This window comes from Thalassophryne amazonica, chromosome 4, assembly GCF_902500255.1.
Source record: "Thalassophryne amazonica chromosome 4, fThaAma1.1, whole genome shotgun sequence".
NCBI classification, from domain to species: domain Eukaryota; kingdom Metazoa; phylum Chordata; class Actinopteri; order Batrachoidiformes; family Batrachoididae; genus Thalassophryne; species Thalassophryne amazonica.
In genome coordinates, this window is record NC_047106.1 from 47,731,212 (window position 1) to 47,745,559 (window position 14,348).

The 14,348-nt window shown below is 40.6% G+C and overlaps 1 protein-coding gene across 2 annotated transcripts in view; it reads right to left on the reverse strand.

Annotated features, from left to right (window-relative positions):
• Window positions 1-379: 379 nt before the first annotated feature.
• The window catches only part of pxylp1 (2-phosphoxylose phosphatase 1), a 118,488-nt gene continuing 104,519 nt past the window's right edge, over window positions 380-14,348 (reverse strand). For both annotated transcript variants that reach the window (XM_034167835.1, XM_034167834.1), the window contains 2 exons: window positions 11,263-11,402; window positions 380-1,953 (listed from right to left, as the gene is read on the reverse strand). In XM_034167835.1, the coding sequence (XP_034023726.1) occupies window positions 926-1,953; window positions 11,263-11,402 (1,168 nt within the window). In that variant the 3' untranslated portion in view covers window positions 380-925. The remainder of the gene's footprint in view (window positions 1,954-11,262; window positions 11,403-14,348) is intronic.

The following is a 14,348-nucleotide window of genomic DNA, read 5'->3' on the forward strand; positions in this document are numbered from 1 at the left end:
ATATACTATCATTTTTTATTCTCTCTCTCACTTTGGTGCTCTGCATGGATCACAGATGGGACTAACGGCTGTCCTTCTACCTTGCCACATGGAGTGGACAATCATAGGGCCATTTTTTTTTTTTGTATTTATTTATTTATTTATTATTATTTTTTTGCAGTATGCTCCTGCTTTACATTGAAATGTTTATAATACAGGAGTGTTGCATCATATCATTGTGGAGTGTATGATCGGCTTTAACATCTATATTAGCTCCCTACATAAAACAAGAGTTGGTTTTGCTTAGGAATGTAAGCCAGACTACCCCAAAGTGTCATTTTCAGTAAAAACCATTAACGTGCACAAAATATTTCCCACAAATGATTAATCCCGGAATGTATTCCCAGCTCAGTTATGATGTATTCTCCAGAATATAAGGCGCACCTTTCAAAAACATCCCTCGAAGAGCAGAAAAAAGTATACAAGTCACACTAGAGTATGAGTTGTAGGACCTCCCAAAGTACTAAAAAAAAGGAAAAGAAAATTATACTCAGTAAAATTTGGTATATTCTTGTAAACCTTTGAGAATTCTGGGATTTTTAAAGTTCCACTACATTATGGAATGTAGCAATAAAGTGGCTAAGTGCCATTTAATTTCCCTTGAATTTATGGCATCTAACAAATGATAATCATTAAAAAAAAAATACAATGCTAAATATTTGCTAAGTGATTGCCAGTACCATGGCGACCAAACAGTCATACTGTGAAGACCTCTGGACAAGGCAGGATGCAGAGTTTGTGCAGTGTTGCCATTCAGTTAGTCCCAAGGATTACATTTTAAAAAGAAACACTGTTTTCAGACACCATAAACAGCAAAAAGTGGCATCCTGTGGAAAGTTAACGCTTTCTTCTTCCTCATTCACCTTACTCTGCATCTGTTCATCTGTCAATTAAGGCGTTTGTAGCAGGCCTCCCGGTAGGAAGTGGCGTTAACAACACTGAACATGTCTCTCTTGACAAAAGACACAAAGTTCTTCAAAGGGCAGAGTGGCTGGCTGACGCGGCGGTTATGGGAGCGACAGAAGGCGGTGTGAAATGTCACATCCTCGCCATTGTACAGCACCCTGATGAACAATTCACCATCTTTTGCCTTGGATTTTTTATTTTTGCCGGCTCTCTTCTTTGGCTGTCCTTCAGTCTGTGTGGGACTCCTCCACAGCTCAAAGACCACTCTCGCTGCAAAACGTGGGAACTTGGCCCCCTTCAGTCCCAGAGCACTCAGCAGTGGTGCGATGGTGACATCATGGGCAGAGGAGAGAGAGAATATCTCCTCAGTCCCTGAACGCTGTAGCCGCCCTGCTTCCATGACCCTGGCAGCTTGTTCCATCTTGGCAACTGTTCGGTTGAGGTAGGGGTACATGGCCAGGATGGCGTATTTGTGGTATGTCCCCAATTTCCTGCGTTCCACCTCATCCTCTAGCTGCTGATGACGAATCACAGCAAACTGTGCTAGACTCAGACATCCACCAACACCACCGTCTCCCACAGAAGCACATGGGAAGGGAAGGCCGTGGCACAGGTGGCACAGCAGCGAGTCTATAGGGTTTGCAGCTCGAAGTTGGCGGGTGGACAGGCCCAAAGTGCGCGCCATATCAGCATAGGTCCTCTCCAGTTCAGTATTGGCCACTCTCAGCTGATACTGCCTCCTCTGCTCCTCCTCCAGGTATTGGTTCCTCGCGGGGCAGTCGCAGGCTGAGCCACAGAACAATGTGCTCCACTGGTGACGTACAGTCAGCTTTTCCCAATTAAAATCAGGAAGGAAACCATAGAGGAAAGCCAGTCCACTCTGGAGAGTACGACTCTTACCAGTCGTCTCCACCCATATATGATGAGGTGACCAATCAGATGGGAGCAAACCATGGAGTTTATAGGCACGGTGGAGGAGCTGCCCGTTATGAAGGTGTTGCACCACACCTGGAAAACAGAAGAAATGTATAGCTGTTGGACTGGAACATATGTAATTAGATACTGAAGGAGAAGTTCACATTTTTAAAAACAGTCAATTTAAAACACTATTAGCAATCCTCTGAGAGCTCTGCAACTACTTTGTATGGGAGAAATGTTTTTTTTTTTTTTTTTTGACAAATTAGTTGAGGAAATTAGTCCATGAGTGAGCAAAGCAACTATACGGGGAGTTAAAAATCCACAATATAACAATCTACTTTAATAACTGTCAATATACTAGTGCTACTAAATATCTGAAGAAATATATCCAGCTCGGGACTTTTCTAATATACTGGTTTTTATTATATGGCTGTGACATTATGCACGCTCTGATTAGCTGATTTGAGTGATACGGCACATTTTTGTGTTTATAGTAGCAATATAATAAACACTAAGGCTTGGGCCATACACACCTCGGTCTGATATTGCCCCGTACAGACCTCGCACTCAGTTAATAATCCTTTTATATCAACCCTGCAACAGACTGAGACTTTGGCACAATCAGTGTAATACTCTAGGGATGCCCTGATCAGGTATTTTTGCCCTTGATCCTGATCAGCCATTTGAGTATCTACTGATGCTGAGTCCCCAGCCAATACTTGTATTTACTTGATATTGTAGTTGCACAAAGCAAAATGCATGCACATTAAAGATAATTCATTGTATGTTTGCAACTTAAACAGCTTTCAATCCAAACTGTTTCGTAATGTTTTCATTAATTGCTTTTAATGATTTTTTTTTTTTTTAGATTTGTGCACTAGATCATGAATGTAAAACTGAATAATTTGAAGTGGCATATTGAAAATACATTTAATGGAAATGAGCATTTCAATAAATAAATAAAAACCCACACGCACACAAAAAGTCTGGAAATATTTAGCAGGACTTACATATTCATCGCAATGACATCCATAGAGGTATTACCAATATTTTGGCGAACAATCATCTGATGTTAATATTGTGTAAAGCAGAACTCTGCTATCAGTTTAAGATATCAGTTTTACAACTATCAGATTGCCTTGTCTGAAGGTTTGAAATTGGGGAGGGGGGGTGAGCTACATTACCTACATGTGCACAGACTTTTTGTGGTTGGCTATGGCTGTGGAGAATCTGTCACACTTTAAAACCAGTCACCCTGTACGGTGATTGGATTTTACAGCCTTCCAGTGCACAGCCTGCAGTCTTACAATCCCCATTTCACTCAGGTGTCCTCAGACTGCTGCTCAGTGTCCCTCTCCCCCCGCTAACACAGCATCACAGCTCACAGAAACAGAGAGAAACTCTCACTCGTTTTTACAGAACGACATCAATTAAAAGCTCCAGAAGATGACTGAACTGTAGTAACGCTTGACTTTATAAATTAGTTCATGGGCCAAGCAGGTTTTCGGTACCACTTAAGGTGACTAAACAACACTTAGAATCCAGCCTCAGTGTGTCATGGCCTACACAAAATTGTATGATAGCAATCTCAGGGAGGTAGCTGTAGCCAGGTAGGGGTCAATGAAGAATTACACAGAGGTCAAACTTTAAAAACACTCCGATCATGTTGTAAACTATATCACATTACTTGTCTGGTCATAATGATTCCAAAAGGTATAGTTTGGACTATCTGTGATGGAGTGTTTTGGAGTTATTAGGTAAAAACAGCAAAAATTGTGACAAAGGTCAGTTTCAGTTTGTACAGGGGTCAAAAGTTAAAGTTGCTCCAATTTCAGTACAGAATGATGCAAATTATTGGTTGAAATAAAAGGATTAATAAATGGAATAGTTTTGACTGTTGAATGTTTGGTCTTCAAGGTAAAGGTCAAACAAGGTCGGCGTCCATTGGATTCTATGACATTTGACATATGTTACCCTGTAACATGATAACTAAGCATGACAGATGGTGCAAACTATTCCTTTTTAGAACCCTATTAACTCAAACAATAATTTGCATCATTTTTAAACTGAATTTTAGCAACTTTAACTTTTGACCCCTGTACAAACTGAAATTGACCTTTGTCACCATTTTTGCTGTTTTTCCCCATAACTCCAGAACATTCCATCATAGATAGTACAAACTATACTTTTTTGGAATTGTTATGATCAGACAAATAACATGATTTCAACATGATTGGAGCATTTTAAAATTTGGACCTCTATGTAATTCTTCATTGACCCCAACCTGGCTACAGCTACCACCCTGGGATGGTTATCATACATTTTTGTGTAGGTCATGGATGGTACAATGAGGCTGGATTCTAAGTGTCGTTTAGTCACCTTCAGTGGTACTGATTAGGTCAAAATTGATGACTGGCTCATGGACTAAATTAGGAAAGGAGAAGCATTGCCAACCAAAGAAAAACACACTAAAACAACAAGGAAAAAGTAACGCGGAAAGCGTGCCAAACACTCCAGCGCCATCTTGCTACTCCTCCAGTCTATAATGGAAACCCAGGTATTGATTTTGTGACGACAAGACATTTTTAATCAAGTAAAAATTTATACTGGTGGATTGTATGATATGGCACAGCCATGGGTGGCACCACAACACCGCAACACTGACTGACAGAGCACCGTCTGTGACTGCTCCACACTTATGAAACAAAGCCAGACTGACGTGCACTGTTCATGGTCTGTGTAAACAAAATAGGCTTGTTGCATATTTATAGCAAAATGTGCTTACCATAGTGAAGCAGCAGCCATGACTCCCTGTTCAGTCACTGGCTCTACACTTATAAAACAAAGTAAAGGGCAGTTTGCACTTTGGTGACAGGTTTAATTTATCTGATGCAATCAATCAACATGTCTTGATCAGGATGATTCTGACTGGATTCAATAAGATCGGAACATTCCAAAAATAATTTAACAATATCACATAAAAAAAAAAAACACACACAAATAGCTGTACTACACATTTTAATGTTTAGGACAAAGTGATTGAGTTCACTTAAGAATTCTACTACCACCACCCTATTGACTACCGGGTGGTGGGCGTCCGTTGATCAAGAGTGATCATGGATGTCCATCCTCATAATCGTCAGCTCTGCTGGAGCAGCATTTCTTGTGGCTGTAGAGACCAATACATGAGTAACAGTCTCTGTCACAATCAAGTCACATCTGTGAATAGTTTTCTGGTCTATTTGAATTGTTGTGCTTCTTTCTGCGTGCCCGCCTGTCTGCCTCCACTTTTATCCATTTCTCCTCACCCATCTTAAGTCGTTTCTCCAGCATACACCATCAGCTGCCAGCTCCTCCCAGGACTCTACATCAATGTCAAGTGCTTTCATGTCCCAATTACAGTAGTGTTCAGAATAATAGTGCTATGTGACTAAAAAGATGAATCCAGGTTTTGAGTATATTTCTTATTGTTACATGGGAAACAAGGTACCAGTAGATTCAGTAGATTCTCACAAATCCAACCAGACCAAGTATTCATGACAGGCACACTCTTAAGGCTATGAAATTGGGCTATTAGTAAAAAAAGTAGAAAAAGGGGTTTTCACAATAATAGTAACATCTGCTGTTGACACTAGAAACTCAAAACTATCATGTTCAAACTGCTTTTTTAGCAATCCTGTGAATCACTAAACTAGTATTTAGTTGTACAACCACAGTTTTTCATGATTTCTTCACATCTGCGAGGCATTAATTTTGTTGGTTTGGAACCAAGATTTTGCTCCTTTACTATTGTGCTTGGGGTCATTGTCTTGTTGAAACACCCATTTCAAGGGCATGTCCTCTTCAGCATAAGGCAACATGACCTCTTCAAGTATTTTGACATATCCAAACTGATCCATGATACCTGGTATGCGATATATAGGCCCAACACCACAGTAGGAGAAACATGCCCATATCATGATGCTTGCACCACCATGCTTCACTGTCTTCACTGTGAACTTTGGCTTGAATTCAGAGTTTGGGGGTCGTCTCACAAACTGTCTGCGGCCCTTGGACCCAAAAAGAACAATTTTACTCTCATCAGTCCACAAAATATTCCTACATTTCTCTTTAGGCCAGTTGATGTGTTCTTTGGCAAATTGTAACCTCTTTTGCACGTCTTTTATTTAACAGAGGGACTTTGCGGGGGATTCTTGCAAATAAATTAGCTTCACACAGGCGTCTTCTAACTGTCACAGCACTTACAGGTAACTCCAGACTGTCTTTGATCATCCTGGAGCTGATCAATGGGTGAGCCTTTGCCATTCTGGTTATTCTTCCATCCATTTTGATGGTTGTTTTCCTTATTCTTCCACACGTCTCTGGTTTTGTTGTCCATTTTAAAGCATTGGAGATCATTGTAGATGAACAGCCCATAATGTTTTGCACCTGCGTATAAGTTTTCCCCTCTCCAATCAACTTTGTAATAAAACTACGCTTTTCTTCTGATCAATGTCTTGAACGTCCCATTTTCCTCAGGCTTTCAAAGAGAAAAGCATGTTCAACAGGTGCTGGCTTCATTCTTAAATAGGGGACACCTGATTCACACCTGTTCGTTCCACAAAAATGACGAACTCACTGACCAAATGCCACACTACTATTATTGTGAACACCCCCTTTTCTACTTTTTTTTTTTACTAATATCCCAATTTCATAGCCTTAAGAGTGTGCATATCATGAATGCTTGGTCTTGTTGGATTTGTGAGAATCTACTGAATCTACTGGTACCTTGTTTCCCATGTAACAATAAGAAATACACTCAAAACCTGGATTAATCTTTTTTAGTCACATAGCACTACTATTATTCTGAACACTACTGTACATATGTCTCTGAAACGCAGTTGTGGACGGCCAGTGGTTCTCTTCCCAAAAGCTAGTTCTCCATATAGTTTGTCCTTCGGGATGTGACCATCCTCCATGCGATGAAAATGACATAACCAACGCAGTCTGCTCTGCCTGAGAAGATTTAACATATTGGGGAGGGCGGCATGAGACAGGACTTTGGCGTTTGTTACTCTGTCTTGCCATGATATACCCAGGATATGAATGATGCTTCTCAAGTGGAAAGCATTAAGTCTCCTCTCCTGTCTACTGACTACTAACAATGTGTTAATATGACTATGACTGGAAAACAAAAACAAATAAACAGAAAGAGTAAATGTATTGTCAGTCTTATGGGCTGTACAGCCAGTACACTCTGAGTGTCGTTCCAGCGTAAAGTCACCACAAAAATATACAGGTCAGAAAATGAATTTCCATGATGGATCAGAGACCCGAGTTAACAACGGCTGCTAGCGACACCGCTGCCCAAAAGTTTGTCAGTGGAAATTATGCTACTGCTGAGTGAAGGTGAAGGTGAAGAAGAAGGAGAAGAAGAAAAAAGTGTACAGAGACAGCAGGAGAAAAGGAAAACTAGAAAGGTGGAAGTAAAAGTTGCGACTTCGAATATTGGCAGGATGACTAGTAAATGAAGAGTTGGCTGATACAATGGAGAGGAAAAAGGCAGACATACAGTACAAGTGGAAAATTTTTACAGCACTTCACTTTTTCGACATTTTATTATGTTACAGCCTTTTTCCAAAATGGAGTAAATTCAATTTTTCCCTCAAAATTCTACTCACAACACCCCATGAGGACAACATGAAAAAATAAATAAATAAAAAAATAAAATCATGTACATACATATTCACACCCTTTGCTCAATACTTTGTTGATGCACCTTTGGCAGCAATTATGCCACCACCATGCTTCACTGTATGGATGAGGGCTGACAAAGAGTCCAATTTTGGTCTCATCAGACCAGAGAATTTTGTTTCTTATGGCCTCTCATGGTCTACCATACAGGCCTGATTGGTGGATTGCTGCAGAGATGGTTGTCCTTCTGGAAGGTTCTCCTCTCTTCAAAGAGGAATGCTGTAGCTCCGACATAATGACCATCGGGTTCTTGGTCGCCTCTCTGATTAAGGCCCTTCTCACTCGATCTCTCAGTTTATACTGGCTGCCAGCACCACGAAGAGTCCTGACTGATCTGAACTTCTTCTATTTATGGATGATGGAGGCCACTGTGCTCATTGGGATGTTCAAAGCAGCAGAAATGTTTCTGGACCCTTCCCCATATTTGTGCCTTGAGACAATCTTGTCTCGAAGGTCTACAGTTAATTCCTGGGACTTTATGATTGGTTTGTGCTGACATGCACTGTCAACTGTGGGACCTTTTTTGTAGGCAGGTGTGTGCCTTTCCAAATCATGTCCAAGCCACTGTATTTGCCTAGCTAGGCTCCAATTAAGCTGCAGAAACATCTCAAGGGTGATCAATGGAAACAGGATGCACTTGAGCTCAATTTGAGCTTCATGGCAAAGGCTGTGAATACTTATGTACGTATGATTTCTTCTTAGTTTTCTTATATTTTTAATAAATTGCAAAAATCTCCAAAAAAAACTGTGCAAAAATGTGAAAAAATACCTTTTTTCACATTGTCATTATGGGGTACTGCATGTAGAATTTTGAGGGGTAAAAAAATATATATTTCATCCATTCTAGAATAAGGCTGTAACATAACAAAATGTGGAAAAAGTGAAGTGCTGTGAATACATTCTGGATGCAATGCATCATCCACAAGAAACCAAATGGAAGGCCAGCAGCATCGGAGGTGGTTTCAAGTTTCTGAATAATGGTGTGGATGGGAGGAGAAATGTTGTTGGGGTCATTTTCAAGGATGAGTATATTTAGAGTGTGCTGGTGGTTAAGTGAGTGTATGACAGGGTAATGAATGTGAAGCTCGAAATTGATGGGGCCATGATGAATGTCATCAGTGCATATGCCCCACAGGTAGGTTGTGAGATGAAAAAGAAAAAAAATTCTGGAATGAGTTAGATGAGGTGGTGAAGGGTGTACCAAAGCATGAAAGATTGGTGAACATGTGGAATTCAATGAGCATGCTACGTGAAGGGAACAGAGGTGATGAATAATGGGTAGATATGGTATCAAGGACAGAAATTTGGAAGGGCAGCTGGTAAAGAATTTTGCAGAAAAGGATGGGGATGGTTGTAGTGAATACTTATTTTCAGAAAAAGAAGGAACACAGGGTGACATATAGGAGTGGAGGAAAATGCACACAAGTGAACTACATTCTTTGTTGGAGATGCAACCTAAAAGGAATGAGAGACTGTACGGTGAGGACTGGGAAGAGTGTAACTAAACACCATTGGATGGTGGTGCGCAGGATGACTTTAGAGGTGAACAAGAGGAGGAGAGTGAGAGCTCAAAGGATCAGATGGCAGAAGACAATTGTATGAAATTCAGGGAGGAGGTGAGACAGGCAATGGATGCCTGGATGGATGTGAAACCATTTGGGACAACTGGAAAAAGACTACAGATGTCGTGAGGGAGACAGGAAGGTGGTAGGTGTGGCATCTGGACAGTGGAATGAAGACAGAAGCTTGGTAATGGAAAAAAATATGTTCAGGAATGTATAAGAAAGAGGTTGGCAAAAAGAACTTGGACAGTTAGAAAGATGAAAAAGTAGGAGTACAAAGAGATCCAGCGTAAGGTGAACAGAGAAGTGGCAAAGGCTAACGAAAAGGCATACAGCAAGCTGTACAAGAACTTAAACACTAAGAAAGGAGAAAAGGACTTGTACTGACTTGCCAGGCAAAGGATGCAGATAATGTGTTAACACACAAGGAGAGTGTGTTGAGAAGGTGGAGGGAATATTTTGAGGAGCTAATGAATGAAGAAAATGAGAGAAGGATGGATTGATGGAGAGAGAGCAAATCAAGAAGTGCAAGGGATTAGTAGGGATGAAATTAGGGCAGCTATGAAGAGGATGAAGAGTGAAAAGGCAGCTGGCCCATATGACATCCCAGTGAAGGCATGGAAATGTTTTGGAGAGATGACAGTGGAGTTTCGAACCAGACTATTTAATAAAATCTTGGAAAATGAGAGGATGCCTGAGGAGTGGAGAAGAAGTGTGCTAATTTTGATTTTTAAGAACTAGGGTGATGTGCAGAACTGTGGTTTACTACAGAGACATCAAGTTGATGAGCAACAGCATGAACTTATGGTAAAGGGTAGTGGAAGCTAGGCTTAGAAAAGAGGTGAAGATCTGTGAGCAGCAACATGGTTTTATGCAGAGAAAGGGCACTACAGATGCAGTATTTCCTCTAACAGTACTTATAGAGAAGGCCAGAAGGAGTTGCATTGTTTGTTTCTAGCCTTAGAGAAAGCTTATGACACAGTGCCAAGAACTGAGGTATTGTACAAGGATGTCTGGAGGGGCAGAGAAGTTATGTGAGGGTAGCGCAGGATATGTACAAGGATTTTGTGACAGTGGTAAGATGTGCAGTAGGAATGACAGATGCATTCAAGGTGGAGGTGGGATTACACAAAGGATTGGCTCTGGAGTCCTTTCTTGTTCGCAATGGTGATACACAGGTTAACTGATGAGATCAGACAAGAGTCTCCATGGACTATAATGTTTGCAGATGATATTCTGGTTTGTAGTGAGTACAGAAAGGGTTGAGACTAGCCTGGAAATGTGGAGATTCGCTCTGGAGAGAGGGAATGAAAGTCAGAAGGAGTAAGACTAAGTACATGTGTGTGAATGAGAGGGAGCAAGGGGGAATAATGTGGTTAGAAGGAGTAGAGGTGGTTAAGGCAGATAAGTTTAAATACTGGGGTCAACTATTCAAATTAATGGGGAGTGTTTTTAGAGAGGTCAACAAGTGTGCAGGCACGGTGGAGTAGAGAAAGGTGGCAGAGTGATTTGTGACTGAAAAATATCTGCAAGTGTGAAGGGGAAAGTTTACAAGAAAGCTGTGACACCAGTTATGCTGTACATCTTACAGACGGTGCCACTAATAAAAAGACAGGAGGCAGAGCTGAAGGTATTGTGATTTTCTTTGGGAGTGATGAGGATGGACAGAATTAGGAATAAACACAGAGAGACAACTCGGATCAGATGATTTGGAGGCAAAATCAGAGAGGTGAGATTGAAATGGTTTAGGCATGTGCAGAGGAGGGACCTAAAAAGGCTGCTGAGGATGGAGCCACCAGGCAGGAGAAGAAAAGAGTACAATGAGGCGGTTTATGGATGTGCTGAGGGAGGACATGCAGGTGGTTGGCATGACAGAGAAAGGTATAGAGGACAGGATGAGATATAAACTGTTGACCTGCTATGGCGACCCCTAATGGGAGCATTCGAAAGCATAAGAAGAAGAAGTAAATTTATCCTAGAAATTGCAGATTTCTCTGATAAACTGATTAATTAACATATTGAACAGTATAAGACTATATTTAGAAACAATAAATGGATATTTGGAATCCATAATTTAATGGCATAGAATGGCTGCCTTTCCTACCAGTCTGTGTGAGTTCTCCCATTTCACAGGCACTGTGGTTGGGCAGACGGGGAAGAGACGCCAATGGTGACTCCCAGTGGCCACGCCCTCCTTGGCCCATGTGGCGGATGAAAGACTTCAGGAGTGTGTGTGAAGGCTTCCTATGAGTGTTCAACAGTAAGGTACAAAATACAAACCAGGTATATTAGTTCTGGAAAATGTGAGTTTTTCTTGTGACTCAATCAAAAACAAGTCATTTTTCATGTTAAATTCATAGTTTGCAAAAAAGCAGCAGTTGCTGTTATTTAATGGAGATCATAAATTCTGTTTTGGATCTTCAAACTCGGACTCAGATTCAAACTCTGCCCAGAAAACGTGGGTTTTTAGAAAACATTAGCAGAGTGAACGTGGCTGCAGGAGGAAGACTCAAAGATGACTCCTGATCCCATAGATGCACGCACTTTTCATGTTCACATTTCCACAGCATAATCCATAGCAACCATTGCAATGACGAGAAATTCCATTAAGACATTTTTTACGGACACAAAATACTGTAAAGTTCATACTATCATGATTGGGATCTGTGAGGAGTGTCTTTTGTTTTCATTGATTTGCTTTTGCCTATTCTGTCACTGTTATGTTTGCTTGGGGTTTTGGTGGAGGGACTTTGTGTGCTGTCTTCTGCTTGGTGTTGGGTAGTTCCCTTTGGTCCTCTCTCCTGCTTGCCACACACATTTCCAGATCTTTCCACACACCTGTCCTGGATTTCCTGCTAATCACTCTATTTAAGTCACACCTTTCACCCCGTCTGGTTGCGAGATTGTTGAGCCTTAAGCCACTTTTGAGCACTTTTTCCTTCTGAGCATTTTGTCCTGTTTTTTGCCTACCTGTCTGACCTGTCTCGTTTTTTGACATCGTCGCTGCCTAATGCTTCGGATCCTGTCGTTTATCTTGGCTTCCCTACCTGTGTAACGAACCCTGTTTTATTGACATCTGAATCCTACATTTGTGTCGAGCCACAAGCCTGAAACATACAAACACCATCCACATTAAGTAGACAAATGCTTGATGTTTCAATGTGTCTACAAAGTTAAAGCATTTAACATGAATTCACAAAATGTTTCAATAGGCCTCTGATTGAGAAAGAGTGATGAGTTTCAAATTATTATTAAGCAAAGTGAAGTCAAGGTAGTAAACAAGTAGCAATCACTGGATTCACAAGTCTGGCACACAAATCAAGAGAAGTAAAACAAATCTAAATTGCTTCAGGATTGTAAATTCATGTTTATCAAAGCAGTGCCCAGCATTAATGCTAATGGTAGGTAAAACCTTCAAAGTTTAAATATTTAGCAGTTTCTCAATAAATGTTTGAAATTCATTTGTGTTATTTGAAGGAACTCTGACAGGATTACACAGAATTTTGAAACTGTTAAAGAAAAGACCTTTGACTAGAGTCTCCAGGTATACTTGTAGAAAATGAATTTATGAATGAATTAAAGACAAAAAAAACCTTTCATCCAAAGTATTCAATAATCCAAAATTGCTCAATCTTTTAAGAGTCCACAAAGCACACTTTTGCCAGCACAGATTTCACAGTGTGGCACAGAAGCAGCAACATAAGCAGACTCATGCTGCATTCACGTTTACAGTAGATGAATGTGAGATTTTTTTTTTTCCTTTTTTCCCTCCCAGCACTTTTACTTTTTTTTTTTTTAATTAGACAACTTCAGCTCCATGTACAAAACATCATAAGTGGACACCATTTTAAGCCACATCTACACTGTAATCTAGGGGGTCACCAACAATGCTCCTGCAGATCATCTGCTGTATACGACTCCCTGTGTACCTGCTTAAACTACAGCTGATTCGTCAAGTCTGGTGTTACCAAGCACTTGATTGGCTGTGCACAGCTGACTTAGTGATGAGTCAGCAGTGGGTGCAGCACAGAAAGCTGGAAAACACAGAACAGGTGATCTCCAGAAACATGGTTGGTGACTTCCTGCTGTAATACTTAAGGTGAATGCCAGATCATGTATGTCACATTTCTTGGTAATATTTTGCCAACTGTCTCAAACAATTGTTCAAATATGTCTTCTGTTGCTTGCTCTTGGTGATACTGATGCGTCAAACCCAGGCCTGTGCAGTATATGGACTAAAAAATTACAGCATGGAATCACTTTGAAGAAGGGAAGGTAATAGCATACAACATGGTACAGGTGATGACCCCCCCCCCCCCCCAAAAAAAAACCCCAGAACCCATAAAAATTGTAATAAATACTCCTATTGTTCTAATCATCTTCCCAAACATGTCTTGGTCAACCAAGGAAAAGACATTTTGCCTGGAGGCCTATTTTGCCAACAAATCATACCATTTGGAGCATAATTTTGATAGGGCGTGACTTTTATGCAAAGCGACCAAGATAACTGAAATGTTGGAGAATGATTGTACACAGACTGAAGTTTTGTAGGATTTATTACAATTTTATGGGGTTTTTTTTTTTTTGGGGGGGGGGGGTCACCCTGTACATTGGCATGTCTTAAAAGTTAAATATAAATACATCAGAAAGGGGAAATGACTGCTATGGGAACTGCATGGATGCACTCCCATATTACAAGAACATGGTTCCCATAATACAAAGGAATTATAGAACAATGACTGTGTAAAACTGCAATAAATAAGAAAACTATATAAAACTTTTTAGCCACAAACATACATAATGTAACATTCATAAAACAAAATTAAAGAATAATGGCTGCTGTTCAATTAACATACTGTAAGCCACACCCCCCCCCCCCCCCCCCACTACTAAACAAACAAGACAAACCAGAATTTATTCACATGTAAAACGCTGGCAAAAATTTAGACAAAAAATAAAAAAGGACTCAAAACAATGACTTGATTATCAAAACAGTTGCCGATTAATTTAATAATAGATCATTCATTCATTACAGCTGCAGGGGTGGTGGCCAAGTGGTTAGTGCTCTTGGTTTCGGTGTGGAAGGGTCCCGGTTCAAATCCCACCCCTGCCACATTTCTCCATGTAATGTGGAGTTGCGTCAGGAAGGGTATCTGGCATAAAACTTGTGCCAATTCAACATGCAGATCC